This window comes from Diplotaxodon limnothrissa, linkage group LG1 (assembly GCF_057381915.1).
Source record: "Diplotaxodon limnothrissa isolate DT_005_m linkage group LG1, D_limnothrissa_male_GT1.1, whole genome shotgun sequence".
NCBI classification, from domain to species: domain Eukaryota; kingdom Metazoa; phylum Chordata; class Actinopteri; order Cichliformes; family Cichlidae; genus Diplotaxodon; species Diplotaxodon limnothrissa.
Genome location: NC_140596.1, coordinates 9,016,015 through 9,033,106, shown reverse-complemented (window position 1 = coordinate 9,033,106; position 17,092 = coordinate 9,016,015). Strand labels below are relative to the sequence as shown.

At 40.0% G+C, this 17,092-nt stretch overlaps 1 protein-coding gene across 2 annotated transcripts in view; it reads left to right on the top strand.

Annotated features, from left to right (window-relative positions):
* LOC146639381 (transcription initiation factor TFIID subunit 4) overlaps positions 1-16,067 on the top strand; it is a 107,898-nt gene extending 91,831 nt beyond the window's left edge. For both annotated transcript variants that reach the window (XM_085362539.1, XM_085362611.1), the window contains one exon: positions 15,869-16,067. In XM_085362539.1, coding sequence (XP_085218665.1) covers positions 15,869-16,042 — 174 coding nt within the window. In that variant the 3' untranslated portion in view covers positions 16,043-16,067. The remainder of the gene's footprint in view (positions 1-15,868) is intronic.
* Positions 16,068-17,092: the final 1,025 nt, after the last annotated feature.

Genomic DNA, 17,092 nt, shown 5'->3' with positions numbered 1-17,092 from the left:
TTAATGTTAGTTTGACTTTACGTCTCAAGGCAATTCAGTATTTCTACTAGTGAGGACACAAAGGAGACAGAGTTGAGTCTTCCGAATGGTTACAGGGGTTTTTTGGCCAGATGCCATCCGTTTTGAGAGCTTTAACACGGTGAACTTAGCCAACTTTCTTTTCCCCTACACAATGCGGAGCACAGTTGTATCCACTAGGATTTTAACATTATGTTCTGTGGGTTAAAGCATTTAAAATACAGCTATATCATGGAAAGACAAAACTGTTGGTTTTTGCTTTAATTATATCAAATACTTTTCTTTCCACTCCCATTCAGTTCCATTGTGAGCTAACGTGAAACATTAAAACATGAAATTCATGTAATCAATAGATACGCAGTTGACCTGAAATGCTTAAAATCATAGTCAGAGGTCCAGCATTTTAGTTCTAGGTAACAATAGACCGATTTGCAAGGGATGGCATACCTCCATACAATAGTCACACTTGTCACATACGTTTGCGAGCATGTCTGGAGTCACTTCAGGCACTGCTGTTGTTATGCAACCTACCGGCAACACCTGAAAGTCACGAATCCCGTCTTTTAATAGTACATGTTTCAGTCATTACCGGTGAACAACTGTAGAATTAAAAAAACTCTGACATTGGATGATTTTTTTTTTTTTGATACACCTTCCATGCGTGTTTAATATACACCACATGAAAATTGTTGTTACCAAGTCTCTGGACTGCTTCTTTGGGGGCCACTAATGTTTGTACTCAGTTTTGTACATGTACATATCCAGCAGATATTGAGATACTGAGAAATTTTGTAAAACCTTTTACTGCTGGAGGTGCTGCAGGAAAGGTCACAGGATCACAAAGTTGTAATTCGGGTTCCTACTTTTTCCCACCATGGTTATATATGAAAATGTTTAACTAGAAATTCAAGAAAAGTCAAGATCATCAAAGTCTTAGGATTAATCCTCTGGGCATTTTATATGCATGTCCAGCATTTAATGGCAGACCAACAGTTTTTGAGACATCTCAGTCAGCACTAAAGGGTCGGAATAGCAAAATGACTACCCAACCATCATTGCCTTACATGAAACCAGTGCTGCTAAGATGATAAATAAGCACAAATTTCTAATAAAGATTTTGATAAACTTCAAAAATTGTTATCTTCTTTATGGCCTCTTGCTTTAGGATAATAGTTATGAATATTTGTGCAGTTGCTTATCCTGTTTTAACATGATGGCAGGATTAAAATAAACTTTAGTGTACTTTTATTTCTCAATAGCCTGTTTCCTGTTTGTTTCTACACCTCTACATATTTAAACATATTGAACGTATTTAGGGGGCATATAAGATCTTACTCATATGGGTGTATCACCTTCTTTTCTTTTCCCTACAACTACAACCAGTTGATTAAAAAAATAAAAGGTTTAGCTCAATATACTTTACATTGAAAATATAATTATAAAGTTCCAATGTCTTTTTGTTAGTGATTCCTAAATAGAGCATACATCTATACATGTACATGGTAGTTTTAACACAGTAGTCTCCTTATTTAGATAAGAAGCTTCTATATATTCATATTCATGCCAAAGTAGATATCCCCCTCATTTCTGCCTTTAAAACTTTGCCCTGAAATAATGGTTAAATATACAGTTTTGACAACAAAGTTGAGCCCCAGGCACTTAAAAGATACCCATCTTAAAGAAATTAATTACCTCCCTTGTTAATCTTGATATAATTAAATTTCTGAAGAATGAAATTTGCTGCATTTTTTTCCCCCTCCGCCTCGCTGCTATGGAGGCGGACCAGTAATGGCTGGCTCTCTAGCTAGCCTGCTGGCCAGGGACGTGGGGACAGCCTAACATCGTGGGCCCCATGCTGTGCTATACCGCACTGTGCAAACCCACACTCCTCATCCTACGCTTTCACCACTCATAGGGATAGGCAGTGAAAATGCCTCAATCACTCTTTGCCATTCTGTGCTGCTTATATTTCCTCCATCCTGGAGGAGATGGAAACTCCGAGCCTCAAGTTTCTTATTCTTAACATGTGAGAATGGCATCGAATGACTCGAGAACGCAAGAGCTGCTAATAAAGTTGTCAACATAGAGCCTCTGAAACTTACATGGTGGAGCCCTGGAGAGGCATACATAGAGAGTTCTTTTTGTTATGGCTCACTTAAGAAACTCCTGTGCCTTTGTGTGACTTACTGTCGTTATTTATAGGACCTCCTGCGATGCTGTTAGATTTAACCCTGATTGCCTTTTGCAGCACAGCACTAGCATTACAAAGGAGGAGTGCATTTTAATGTTGCTATGTATTTAGGTTTGTTGTCATTCACTGTTATTTTATGTGCACTCCATTGTCAGCGGTCTAGGTTTAGGTTTGATCCCGTGGAAAAAAGAAGAAAAATATAGTAAAGATGCTGGTAGGAGGGCAGAAGAATGCCAAGACGGGAAGAAGAGTAGCTGTATGTATGGAGATGGCAAACTACAATTGGATGCTAGAAATGCCTGATCAGAGCATAGAACAACGACTTTATGGAGGTGCACATCATGCATCCTGTAAGCAATTCCTCTCCACTCATAGGTCGGTGCTAAATAATTTAGAACAATCTTCACTGTGTAATAGTTGAACTATACTAGTTTGCACTTTCCTATTTTTCTGCCAGAAATAGTTTCTGTGTAACCTACAGACATACATTTACAGTTGTTTGTATATTTAATAATATATGTGGGAATGTATGTGGAAACGAACCCTTGAAATTTAAATATTAGTATAAACTGCTTAAAAAGGTAGAAATTGTTAAGTTTAGTATAATCTATCATGATAGATGTTATTTTTACTACAAATATCACATTATTCTAATGTTTTTAGAAAAATTAAAAATATATTGCTCTTAATCGAGGTAATATTTAAGAACTCCAAGTCACTATTTCTAAAAATATAATTTAAAATGCCTTTATTCTTATAACATGAACATAACAAGTTTCATTGTACAAACCTTCATGAGGGAGTTAAACAGAAATTCTTCCATTTCTTCCAACCTTATTGTGTGTTTTACACTTAAAATGCTATTCGGGGATTTATACGTTTCTGTAGAAAGCAGTAACAATTAAATTATAATTTATGTGATTTTATCTACTTTCTATTATTAACATGATGCCAATGTCAGTGTCTTTAATTTTCACCTATCATGGTTATTGTCAGTATTATATTAACATCACACTGGTTGAGCAGGTAGGCAGAACTGAACTTGTCCTAATTTTGAAAACAAAACCAAAAATATGTCCTAACACATCTTGGGCGTCAGCTTTACCATAGATATTTGATGCATATTTTAACCAGCCATGTCGACTCAGTGCCTTTTATCAGCTTAACTGTGAGGTGGATTGATGTTAATTATATTCCCTAACTACTAACTTAGTGATATACATACTAATAATAGTATGTATATCACTATGTATATCAGTAATCAGTATCAGCAGGTGTAAATTCATATTATTCACGCTTGGTCTACAAAAAATGTGTACATCTGTAACTAAAACTGAAGCTTCAGATATATTTAAAAAGTTAAAGGTTGAGGCAAAATTGAAATCCAGACAAGCAGATATTTTAGTCCCAGGCTTAAACCGATCAAACAGCTGATCATTACCACTCCTAAAAGCTACTGCCGTTTTCTACCCACCATAAGTCAAGTCTGACTTTGTTACTGCAACCCATTGAAACCTTTTTCTGTAACCCCCCTCTCTGAGACAGGCCCTGTTATGGCTTTCAGTTACACAATACCTACCCTTCATAATCTGGATGAACAACCACATGATTTACATGCAGAGAATGTCCATGCATAAATATCATATCTGTTACAGCTCCCTTGCTGTTCTTCATCTGTTTCATTGTTTTTGTTAAAATGTTGTTGTGATACAGTGTCCTTTATTTTGTATTTTAACAGGAAAACAGAACATCTAAAATTAGCTTCTGAAAATGGTAAAAGAGAACAAACAAGGCGATCCATTAGTGAGGATGGGTTATTGGCTGACTTGCCTCTTCTCATGGCGGCCCATTAAAAGTGGTAATGTCTGCCTGCAGCAGTGCCTGGGGAAGAAGAAGGAGGCCATGGAAGGCATATTTCACATGCATCAGACACTGGAATTAAATAGACCAATGTTCCCTAAAAAGACTGAAGTACATCTCTTTCTGATGTGTGTCCCGGGCAAAAATTCATTGATCTTAGAATGTCCCTTGGCAATTATAAAATATTAAATCCAAGTCGCACTTTTCGGCTCAGCTTAATTTTTTTTCCTCGCTTTTCACTGCTTTCCATTTGACCAATTTAGAAAAAAAAGTTAGAAATGGATGGCGTGAAAAAAACGACACTGATAATAAAGGCTGTGCACACTTTCAGATGTCTTTTGTTATGTTTCTGTATTGTTTGTGCAGAACAGCTCACATCATTAAATGAATTGAGGTCCCAGCAAAGCTAGGAGTGTCTGAAACATGTCTTATTACACCATCAGAGCTGTGTTAACCAGGAGCACTAGTGATTGAAGCAGACAAGGGAGTTGACTCCCTGTATATGACATCTTCATTTTGAAGCACAAGGTCTTCTGAGTCGCCGATGCCTATTTCAGCGCTCTGGGGACGACAAATATTTGTCAGCTGCTTTCCATTAGGTCTCTGGCCCTTGTGCTCAACTCCCTGGCCTCTTTATGTCCCTCAGAGATTACAGAGGGGGTCTAACAGTTAATTGCCCAAATCATTAAATTTAACATATATCTCAATAAATATAATCAGCCAGCTGTTTGACAAGGTACACAGTTCATTAAGTCCCATTGCTTGTTTGTCGTTTCCCTAATTAAGATTTAGAATCGATCATTGAGTGTGTAATGTACAGTGTAGCTCGGTTTGCACAGGGAGTCTCTCTGCTCAAATGAAAAGGAATGGCATCCGCTTGCTAAAGCTTTACCATTTAGCACACTGACTGCAATGGGAATTAGACATCCTGTGCTAATTAGGGAGGCCAATTAACTGTGAAATTCAGGCATTTTTGACAAATAATCTCAGCAGAGTTCAGACATCACCATGCACATAGATGTTATGAGCCCTGAATGAAGAAAGGATAAAGGCTTATGGCTCTTTCACTGTTTTTGATGTCGGCATATGTTGCTCCTGTTGATTTTGCATTTTCTTTTTTGTGTCAAGTGTCATTCACTCTAACCTACTGTCTCCCAGGTTGGCTTAATATGTTTTACATGCACGTCTTGTAAATTCCACATTTGCTGCTCAATGGCGTATTCTGAGTTTAATAATGTACTTGACTACGACACAGACGATAGACAAATACAAAACAATCTTGTCTGAATAAGAAAAGAGTTGTAATGACCATAGATTGCTGCTACTTTTAATATTGCCAGGGCTGGCTTTGGTTTAGCCTCTAAGAAGAACAAAGATGCTGCGGTTGGGCATGTTTGGCAACATTTGACCACTTCTCGTTTTTCCAAAAAAAAGGAATTGGCATCATCAGAAAGCTTCAGTGTTTCTGTGCCTCTCATTCCCATTTTGATTCATGATCACATGTATATTTTAGATTGCATAAATTATGTATTTGTTGGACTAATGAACGGCCTCCACTGATAGAACTTTGGGGGAGTTGTGAATAGCTGGCTATGGTCCCTATCGTCCGCATCAGCATTTTGATTACATGTCACGGCATTTCTGAGCAATGAGATGTGGTTTGGCTTTAAAAGGCTTGTCTGGCCTTTGGAAAAAAATTTTATATACACATACCACAAGGTCCAGAGAGCCACAGAATGCAAACATACCTCCTGGGCTGGCCTCTGTCACTACACATGATGACTTTGTTGTGTGTTTGCGTATACATTTGTATCGAGGTATGTGCAGTTATGCGTGTGTGGTCTTGACTCATTGACAACTATAAAACAGGCCCCTGCTGTCTTTATTACCTGTTCAGCCGGTCCTAACTGCTTTGTTCCTGCAGTACATAGAAACACATTTACCAGTGCTTGCGTTGGCATTTTCTCTTCACTTGGAATCTAATAGAAAGGCGCCATTACACCATGGAAGGCAATGGCTTTGGGTGCACGCTGAAGCTGTTTGGATACCAGGCAGCGCCGGAGGTGTGTTTGCTGGGCGCCGAAGGGTAGCTCCTGCAGCTGCCCGCCTCAGGTGCAGGAAGAATTGAGTACTTTCTTTTACAAGATGTGTAATTATTATGGCAGACAAGAGTGTGGATTTATACCAAGTCAATATGTAGATAAGCACTATACACACATATATACACACAGCTGCTTGGGAAAGGATGCTGTTGTATGTGGTATAATAAAGCAGGTTGCCAAAATGCTGTGCAGGTAGGAAGTAAGCCTTCTGGGCCTGTGGAAGAGCAATCTGATGGGAGGAATGAGGCCTCCAGAAAAGTGCCAACAGAACCATAATGAGGAGCTCCTTAACTGCGTTGAAATTTTGCAAAGCTGCCAACCATTTTTACCCCGTTTGCCTCCCACACATCTGGATTTTTTAAATTAATTGCATATTACTCTATACGATTTGAATTTCGACAAGTGTCACATACCATATTGTTAGTCAAAAGACTTTTTTGCTTAACAAAAAAACTAGTAGAAGTACAATATAAGTCGGGCATTTTACTGTAACTTTACTGTAAGTTGATTTAACACCATAAATCCCCAGACTGGTAAAGAGATTTGTTTCAGAATAGCTTAGAAAACTTTGGCAGCTTCTCCCCTTCAGCTTTTTGGATAAAAAACAGTGACACTGGGGGTCACGAATGTTCACAGAGACACTCTATTTAAGTTTTGGTTCATCTTTCTGGGCCATCTATATAAAACATGAAACTCCACTCTTTCCCCTGAAGAGCGTGGATTTTAATCAGACCTGCTCTTCAGACAGCCATTTTCCTGCTGCTCATCTTAGCAGGCGCTGCATCAGGTGCACGGGGACCAGTGTCAGCAGCACGGGAACGAGCCTGTGATGGCTAAGTGATGTCAAAAATGGCCCCATTAATGTCAATTTAAGATCAAGGGCCGATTCATAGCGCGAACCTCTGCCATAGATGTGCTCTCTAAAACCCTACATCTGCAAATCTACTGTGGCTCCTTGGTGTGTTCCTTTTCTTGTAAGTGAAATGTGTCACTGCTCATATGAGGATTTATGTGAAGACTGACAGCTCAGGATACAGCACATGTCTGCCGAGCAGCGGGAACTGTTGTGCTGCTTTTCGTGTCTCATCCTGTGCTTGAGTCAGTGTCTGTTATTGCGCATGGGTTCTGTGTTATTCAGTGCCATGCTATTTTGCTAGTGTACCATTTTCCCTAATTAGGCCATTTGCAGGATGCGTTCTTCTTAGTATGGTCATTTATGTTTGATACCATTCTGAACCGATAGGCTTTTGTTAACTGGTTATTCCTATTTGGAACGTTTCGCAAAGACATCAAAGGGTGGACCACAAGCCTCATTTGGCAACTTCTCCCAGCTATCCATCGGCTGCAAAACACCCCGGTGCCTTGATTATTAACTCAGTCACCACCCTCTCATTCAACTTGAATTAAAAATTAAAAACCAGCAGAAATGACAGTGCCACACCATTGAAAGTAAAGTGTGTAAAACCAACAAGGGCTCATTAGCGAGTAGTTCTGAAGACAAGCATTCTGACTAGAGACTCATTACACTTCTCCTATTTTAACTCTAATTGGGTTCATTTTATATATGAAACGCCTTGAATATTTAATGCTGAAAAAGTTCTACTTCTGATACTTTATGTAGCCAAAGATACTTGGCCTGTGTTAATTGTCCAGGTTATCAGGGAGGCTGTTAGCAGTTTCGTAGCCACTTGTGCCTCACTATAGAAAGTGCCAGAGAAGCAAGACATTGAACACATTGCTTGGTGGGTTATTGGTTGGATTATGATCTTCAGACAAATAAAACTGATTTATTAATCACAACAGCAACAAACGCACCATCTGGATCCTTGTTATGTTAGCTGTTCTGCTGGTGTACTACTCTGGTTGTGGACAATATGGCTTTCCTGTCATTTAGCAGATAATAATTGGCAATATGTGAACAAATGTTATTACCCCCAAATCCTAAGCGGGGTTGCCAACTTAAGCTACAAAGCCCCACCTAATAAAGCCTTTGTACTATTTAACAAGTTGTTCAGCTAGCCAGGCTTAGAGCATTTTAATTAAAAAGATTAAAAACGGTGTTATGGTTTCTTCCTCTAGATGCCTTCACAAAATCTTTTGTTTCTCTCAGGTTGAAAAGAAAGAGAGAGGGGAAACAAAAGCAAGATTGTGTTTCCAGGCAGGAAAGTTTGAAGTTCTTTGTTTGGAAGTAAGGTTCCGGGTGCAGCAGACTGTTTAGCTTGGTGACCCTGTGACTGTCTTCTGAGGAATTGTATGAGCAGCCCTGCAGAATAGTGCTCCGGGGTCGGCTTTCATCTTAGCAGTAACCTGTGGACTCAGGGCGATGGAATTGCAGCTTTGTCAGTACACTACTAATTAGAAAATTCCTGACCTCGAGCAAGATGTTTTAATTATGTGTTGTGTCAACGAGTTTGCAGATTTAATCCACCGTTGATACACACTCAAGTGTGCAAACTGTGTCGCACATTGTAGTAGATCAAGTGGAATGGAGCACTTTTTTTTCTACTTCGTCTTTCTCTTCCTCGTGTAACCTTACGCCTTTCCTGCACCGTGTTATTCAAGAGCCATCACATGCTTAAGTAGCCAAATTAGACGTGGAGTTAATGTGTTAGCTCGTGAAAAAGCTGGTCTGATTCGCTTTGGTTGTGGGAGGCTGAACAATGTGACAGTATTGTGCTGGGTGTGAGCTCTCTGTTGCAGTGAGTCAGTGTGAGGGAAGGCAGGAAAGGGTTAAACAGAAATTGAGCGGGGATGCTGGGGGCAGCAGTGCTGCAGAACATAGCAGTGTTCGTGCGAAGGCAAGTCATTTCCCGAAACACTGCAGACACATGGCCTGCGGCGCTCTAAAACCTTTGGAGACCAAAATGGCTTGCAGGAGTTAGAAGTAATAAGGTGTTTTTTTGCCTTCTTTCTCCTTGACTGAAATTCTGCACGGTTGCTATGCATTGCCATGGAGCTGTGTAGCTGTTTTTATGGTTTATGTGGGTATTAAGATGCTCTGCAACTGGCCATTTTTGAGATTTGTTGTTGTTTAGTTGTGAAGCAAATGGAAGTTGTTTGTTTTGAAAGTAATTCCCTCATCCTTTTTGCCATGATCAGAATGCTAGACCTCACTCCTGTCCCATTGTGTTTTACCCTTTATTCTTTTAGTTTTTCTTTTTACTGTTCACAAAATGACAAATTAAAAATAACATGTTTGTGACAAGAAAAGAAATATATAGCAAATGGGCTTCACTCGCCTCCATTTTTGAAAGCATGGCGACACTGGCTGCCTCTTATTTAGAAACCTCTGATAGGAACAAAGGCCATCTGCGTCAGTGCATGAACATAAAGCTGTGGTATTAGTCCATTCTGACCTCTGTGATTATTGGTGGACTGAACCAAAACCCTTTTCATCCTTTCCCCTGGTTCTGTTAATCTTGGCTGCCTTGTCTGCTTCAAAGGGGAGCTCCGGCATATAATCTGGGTATGTACATCTGTGAATTATTATTCTAATTCTTTATACGTTTATTAGAGCTGAATAAACTCCACATCAAATACATCACTCGGGCAATGTCAGAAAGCCTGGGGCAAATCAGCCGACATCTGTTAACTCTTTCAAAATGGCCTCATCCAGCATGTCTGTGGGCGTAGAAGAGCGAGAAAAGGGAGAGGCGAGAGAGAAAGTCTCTGTTGCTGATTAATGGCGCCCGGAGAAGAGGCGTTTCAGGCCGAGTGTGGAGATGAAGCGGGGCTGCACTCCCACGGCTGGGCTACACACTGTAAACACTGAAGGGACGAGGCAGCGTTCCCCAACTGAAATGCAGCATGGAGGAAAACATGTGGGAAAGCTTTGCATCCTGGCACATAGTCAGTCAACCAGGCAGTCAGTTAGTCAGCCCTTCAGTCAGTAAATGAGTCGGTCGGTCAGTGAGTCAGTCAAGCTCTGAGCCAGTCAGCCCAACAGTCAGGTCTTCAGTTTGTCAATCAGCAAATCTGCGAGGCCTTCAGTCAACCAGCATGCATGATAGTTTGTCAGCACATCAGGTACTCATCATGTGAGGAAGCCCAACAGGAGTAGGACCTGCAAGCCAATTTAAAGGATCTAAACACCTAATGCAAATATAATTGGAGCACTAAATCATGACTTTGTGCTCTTAAGAGTGACCGAAATATGAAAGAGAAAATTTTCATAACTAAATAGCAGCTATCGTTAACTTCCGCCCAGTTTTTAGCTTTAAAACACTACTTGGTTTAGCTTTTGCTTCGCTTATTTGTCTATGTTATCAGCAGTCTATCATTGTTGTTCTATATATGTCCTCATTGCCTGAGGCTTAGACATAAGAGCTATCTCACCACCAAAGTAAAAGATAAATGTTGTATTATGAACAGCTTCTATTTTTCTTAACCAAGAGTCTAGTATTTGTCTTTTAGCATGACAGCTAAGCGGTGTTTTCTCCCCATGTTGCAGTTTTAGTTAATACAGCGTGATTGTTAGTGTGTTGTCGCACACTGGTACATACAGTACACCCTCTCTCACCACCCAGCCTCTGTCTGCAACTTCTGCCGTGAGGAGTGGAGTGCTGAGACAGCAGGTTGGACTGTGCAGGGCCGAGCAGCTCTGCGTGCCTGGCAAAGTGGGCCATTAACCCACCGCCCTAAGGTGTGACCTGGGCCAAATCCAATATTGGCTTCGGCATCAAGGCACAGGTGCCACTCAGGGTTCAAAGACACAGATCAGCAAGAAACCCACCACCACCGCTACCCTACCCCCTTTCCCTTAAACAGTAAAGGACTGAATGTAAATTGCATACACATACAAGCACCACTACTGTTACTGTTCAACTGGAGATAATAAGTCAAAAATAAGGGCAAGATTAAGAAAGACAGAGAGTGTAAATAGAAATATGAATTGAAAGTAAGTTTAGCAAAATATGAATTCATTTTAGTTCTGTCAAAGTTAAAGTGAGTTTTGCAGTCCATATATGATCTGATAATCTGAAATTGTGATTTGCTGACTTTGTCCTTTCTGGTAAAATATTCTTTTTTTCCACGAATCTCTGATTATCATATAAAAGTAGAAAAAAAATTAATGTCCAAACACACCAGCCTTGTCATTTTCATGAAATCTGTCCTCACTCATAATTTTATAATTGCATTGGGACTTAAGAAGATAATAACACTAAATAATACAAGCCTTGTATTTGTTGTTACCTTTGTCATTATCTTGAAATCTGTGTGTTCTGCCAAACTGTCTGCTCAGATGAAACAGTGGGTTTCTCTACTAAACAAACAAATAAAAGATAAATGAAGGAACATGTGGAACAGTTTTAATATGTTCCAGTTCACTCTTAAAATCACAGTGATACCAGCGTGTTGACGTGGCTATGCACCATTCTTGGTTTAAAACGATGTTAGATTCAGGTGGTCTCTAGTCATTGTTTAGGGAAAATCAAATCTCCTCTCCCATATAAATCAGTTAGAGGGGATGAACTGTCAAACTTACGAAGGAAATGGAGTGTAACAAGTTGAAAATTCTGTCTGGTATCAGGCCATATTTATTGTGAATAACTTCTGTAAATCTTACTTCAGTCATTTAAAGTATGCATTCATGTTCTATTTATAAATCTAATCTGAAGTTTAGCTTCACAAGAAATTGCTGAAACTATTTTTTGCCTTATTATAGGGTCACAACCCAAGAATGTGCAGGACTTGTCCTGTGCTTCAGTGCCTCTCATTATTTTCCACTTAGTGTGTTATGCTAATTGCAAGATAGATAAAGCACATTTAGACGTGCTTTTTCTGCTTTTTCGTGCATTCGCATATGTGCTGGAAACCACAGGGAATTAAATAGTGTAACATAATGTGTCTGGACCATTGGCGCGTTGTCATGTATGTCAACACACTGTCGCTGAAGACCAGAGCCAGCAAAAGAGGCCTTATTACAGACGAGCTTTAAAGCCTCTGCTCTCCCCTCCTCAGGTTCTATCCACCGCACTCTCTGTGTTTTTTCTGTCTGTCCCCCGCTCCAAACAAGTCAAATGTCTGAAGAGATGTATCGAAGTATCCCTGCGCATTCTGTACGATGGATATGTCATATGACATAATGCCTCCGAGCGCCCATCACAGATAAAATGACAGATGCTGTTTTTTGCCTCATGGATCTTTCTTGGCCAAGCTGATTTTGAGATTTTCCTTTTTGCTGTACTCCTCTGTCTGTCTTTGTGACTCTGCTCTCGTACTCTTTCCTCTGCTCACGTTTTCTTTTTATCCACCATGACCTTACAAAAGTCTACCATTTTGTTTTTTTTTATTGAATTTCAAACACAATTACAGTGTAATTGCTAGACAAGGAGCGAATAGTCATTGATGTCTCACTTCCCTTTCTAACTGACACTCCACCATCTGCTTTGTTTAGCGGTGGTGTTTACCATGCCCATCCCTCTCCTCTGCAACATTATTTCCTGTGTGTACTGGTGAGAGGCATTGGTCTCCATAGATACTGACAACAACATACCACTGTTTGGGTTGTTGGCATTCCTTATGACGACAGCATATAAAGACAGAGGGGAGAGGAGAGGCTGTTTTGAGTGAATTCCTCTATAAGCGCTGGACTTTCTGCCTGTATTATTTCAATCACTTACGACTGCCCTTGTCCCCAAAGGGAATAAGGCATTCTGGGATCTGCAGTGCACTACCTGTTGACCATGATCTGTCTGTGCTTTCTGCCTCCCTCCACCCCACCATCACCCACTTTAGCCACTGCACCACCCCAGCACTGACTGCCTGCCTGTGGCCAGTGCTGCCCATCCATCTAGGTGGATGGATGGCTTTGATTGGTAAAATCTGTGGCCCTGTCATCAACCTTACTTGTGAGTGGCAGTAATTGGCATGGCAGTAGGCAGGCCCATCTTTCACATGTGGTCAGCTATGATTGACCTGATTAAAGTGGGGTTGCTCCCCAAAGTGAGGGTCTGGTGTGCCCCAGGGTGCTGAGGAGCATGCTGTACCCACTTGCCCCTAGATGTGGTTGAGGTAAGTTGGCAGGAGAAGTGGCCTGGCTAGCCTCAATCATCATACAGCTTCCAAAAAGGGACAAAATGTGTTCTAAGGGTAATTTGAGACAAGGCATCATCATACATTGTACACAAACACAAGCATATGAGGGGGTGGGTACTGGAGGGACTTTGGTTTTGTTCTTGTAAATTCATACCCATCATATGTTTGCAGTTAAGGCCTGTCTGTACTCTGTGTTTACAGAGTGGTGCAATCAATGTAATTATGAGAGGGTGTTCCTGACTGAAATGTCTGTCTTATTTCTCTGTGCCTGGGTGAAAAGTGGGCACTCGCAGGATTTGTTTCCCAGTGTTTCTCATTTCCAAATGTAAATGCATCTCTTGATTTGTATCAGCCTCTGTATATACTCCCTGTTTTTTTATCGTTCTCCTTTTTCCTGGATCAAATACAAACAACAAGGTCTCCATTTCAGACTGGAACGTCAGCTAAGATCTATGTCAGCAGAGTTGTTTATTTAGAGGAAAAATCTGTTCATAGTCCAGGCAATGTAAAGAGCCATAAAACATACATGAGCAAAAATGTGGCCTTTGGTGCATGTTGCCAATGTTTTGTTTTGTAAGTTTAAAGAATTTTTTTTTTGAACATTTGCCTGCACCTGAAGATCTGGACATTATTAGTGTGTCTTTTGATCTCATCCAGCTCTTCGAGACAGATTATTTTTCTTTATTGGAGGTGTATACTTGCTTAGAGGCCACATTCCTTACTATTGATACTGTCAATGTGTTTGCCATTGAACAAAGATTACTTTATTTTCTGAATGGAAACCACATATTGCTTGACTCTAAACAGTTTTGTGTTTTACTATAGAAACTGTTCCAAAGACTTACAGAAAAGAAAGTGAGGGAAAAACTCTTAGTAAAAGGAACAATAAAAAAAGTCATACTGAGTTTGGGGTTTGTGTTGAGGTCACAGCATGGTGGTGCACTGATAGGAGGTGGTATACAGGGCTTTGCAGACCCATATGTACATGTTGTAACTGTAGCTGCACTGTCACCAAGGGACAGTGTCAAAAATACGTAGAACAACCAGTAAACTGGGCTACTCTAGGTTAAGTTGGGAGTTTAGCTTAGCTGTAAAAAAAAAAAAGCCATACAAAAAGCTTGTTTGCAGTGAGGTGAAACCAAAAATAATGAAAACTGTCTATATTTGAGCTATATGCTATCTTTGATGTCTTTTTTGCAATTTGTCTTCTTTGTGGTGGACTTTACTGTCTGTCCCATTCTGTTCAAGCCAACCTTTCAACCAGTTGGCCATCTGTTATGCTTTTGGCCTTTTAAATGAAAAAAAAAACAACAACCATCCAATGGCAACAGCTACATTACATGCAATGTAGCTGCCGCATTAGTTGAATTCCCACAATCCCTCTCTTTGCATAGCCAAAGTACACAAACAGACACCAATGTGGGATCAAAAATCGATCATTACACACCACAATTTAACTTATCACAATTTGCCATTCAAAAACAAAAGTATTCTCTTCTCTTTTTAGCTGCATGATTCCTACAAAGTCACAAATGAGTTGCTAGAAAGTAAAATACGATTGAGTAAATCTGTCGTCAACCTATCAGTTTGCGATTAAATGGGGTCAAGTGGGCAATTGCGTGGTCTCTGTGTGGCCATATGGCAATTAACTGTGATAAATTAATGCAAAATTGCAAACCTCTTTATCTGCTGAATGGCATAGGCACATGGCAAGCTTCTTGTTATATAGAAATATAACAAAAATACAGCCAGCTGGCAACCAGTTGAGTTGAGTCCCCTTTTTTGCAAAGAGACACATTGCAGATGAGATGTGCTTATCAGTGCAGATGGAACCAGATTTACTGCAAAATATTTGCAATCTGTTTGCATTTATAAATTAAACGTCAGTTATTTGCAAATCTTTGTCAATCTGTCTGAAAGTAATTGCAGTCTGACTGAGTCGGACTGTAGTAATTCAGAGACAGGCTGCCTACCCCCAGGCGACCCATGCAGTCGCCTCACAATTCAAAGTGGCTGCCCAGAGCTTGAAGGTTTTGCATGTGTAATGTCTGGGCAATCAGTTGATCATCCAAACTCTTTGGTGATGAAATGCACACAAAAAAAAATCAATATTGACCACCAACTTTTCTTAGTTACAAGGGGACCGTTATGTTTTTACTGTAGTGTGACTAAGCCATAATGTCAGCCTGCTACAATGCTCACATTCTAAGATGCACGTTGCATTTGTTTAGAAAGCATGGATCCACTGTGTCATAAAAGAGACCTTTCAATTTGAGTTTTATTTTAGGGGAAGAAGTCACAAGATACAAAATCTAGCAAGTTTGCCTTGTCGAGATGTAGCTCTCAACCTCAATATGAAAGCTGAACCATTATGGTATAAAAGTTGATGTTAGCTCTCGATACATGTTTGAAATGCAAAAGTAAAAGGGTTCAAAAGGACAGCAATCCAAATGTAGTAGGAGTGCTGGGAACAGTGTATGGCTGCACAAGGAGATGACCTTGAAGCGCTTTTACTTAAATTGGATGAGGGTTTTACTGTTTTACTGCTGCAGAACTGCAGAACCTGGCTTTTACATGGATAATATAGCACTTGATGAAAAGCATCGACATATCGTATGAGTTATTTCATTTCACCTTTCGACCTCTGCATTGTCTCCAGGTTTCCGGCAGTACGGCAGGCTCCCCAGCCAGCTCATCCGCCCCATCCACCTCATCACGCCAGTATACACGGCAGCGCATCACTCGTGTCAACCTCAGGGACTTAATTTTCTACATGGAGCAGGAGAGAGAGACCGCCCACTCGCTCCTCCTTTACCGTGCCCTGCTCAAGTAGCCTCTGCTCCACTCAGCGCCCACCTCAACCACCTCCTCCTCCTTCCCAGCCACGTGCCTTCAGATCAGGTCTAATGTTTCAGCTCTGTGTCTCCATATGTATTGTAGTGTGATGTTTGATGTAGCTTTTAATAACAAGAAAGAAAGTGAGAGAGATATAGACAGAAAAAAAAATAAAAATAAAACTGGTGTTCCGTGTCTTCTCCTTTAGCTTCACAGTGTGTAGTTAGATCATTCAGTTTAAGGGCCCCATCATTTCCTATTGCTGAAGTTGGATTTGCCAGAGGAATGATGTGTTTACGTCATAGGACTTGACCAAGACCTTCTTCCATGTTTGTTTGACATTCTTGGCAGAAGCTTCAGTGAACCACCTTAAAGTAGAAATTTCCTTGGCTAAGAAAATATAATAGCATATTGATACAGCCTACAATATTATCCATGAGTTATTTGTTGAACACAGTTCAATGAATGTAGTCTAGCTGAACCTAATAAGTGGGACTTTACAGATTTCTAGACCAACTCATGATTCTGAAACATCCAGATTCCAAATAACAGCAGTAAATTCAATTTCCTTACTATATGTGTAAATAGTTCTTTTTGAATTATTTTACAGCATGTATATTTTTATCACATGTAAGCTTTGTAAGAAAAGGAATAATCCATGTGTCAATATTATGAAACCTGATGTTTTGTACAACCATGTGCTTTGAAAGAGTCAAATTTAGATGGTATATTCTGTAGAGTGTTGTTACAAAGGAGACGCCTCTTGAGCCTTCTTGAAAGGTCATTTAACAAAAAAACACATACGGCACTATGTGACACCAGTTTCAGACTGGTTTCCCTTGTTGAGTGAGTCAGTATTTTTTAAACACATAATGTGAACATTGTTTTATGACTAGCTGTTTGTAATTTGTCTTATGGTATCATGCCCACAGTAATGGTTTATGAAGGTCAATTTTGCTGTTATTCTGAGTGCATCAGTGGCATGGGAGAATGAAAACAGACATTCCTCTATCATCCACGTTCATAGTTCTTTCTGTACATTACTGAT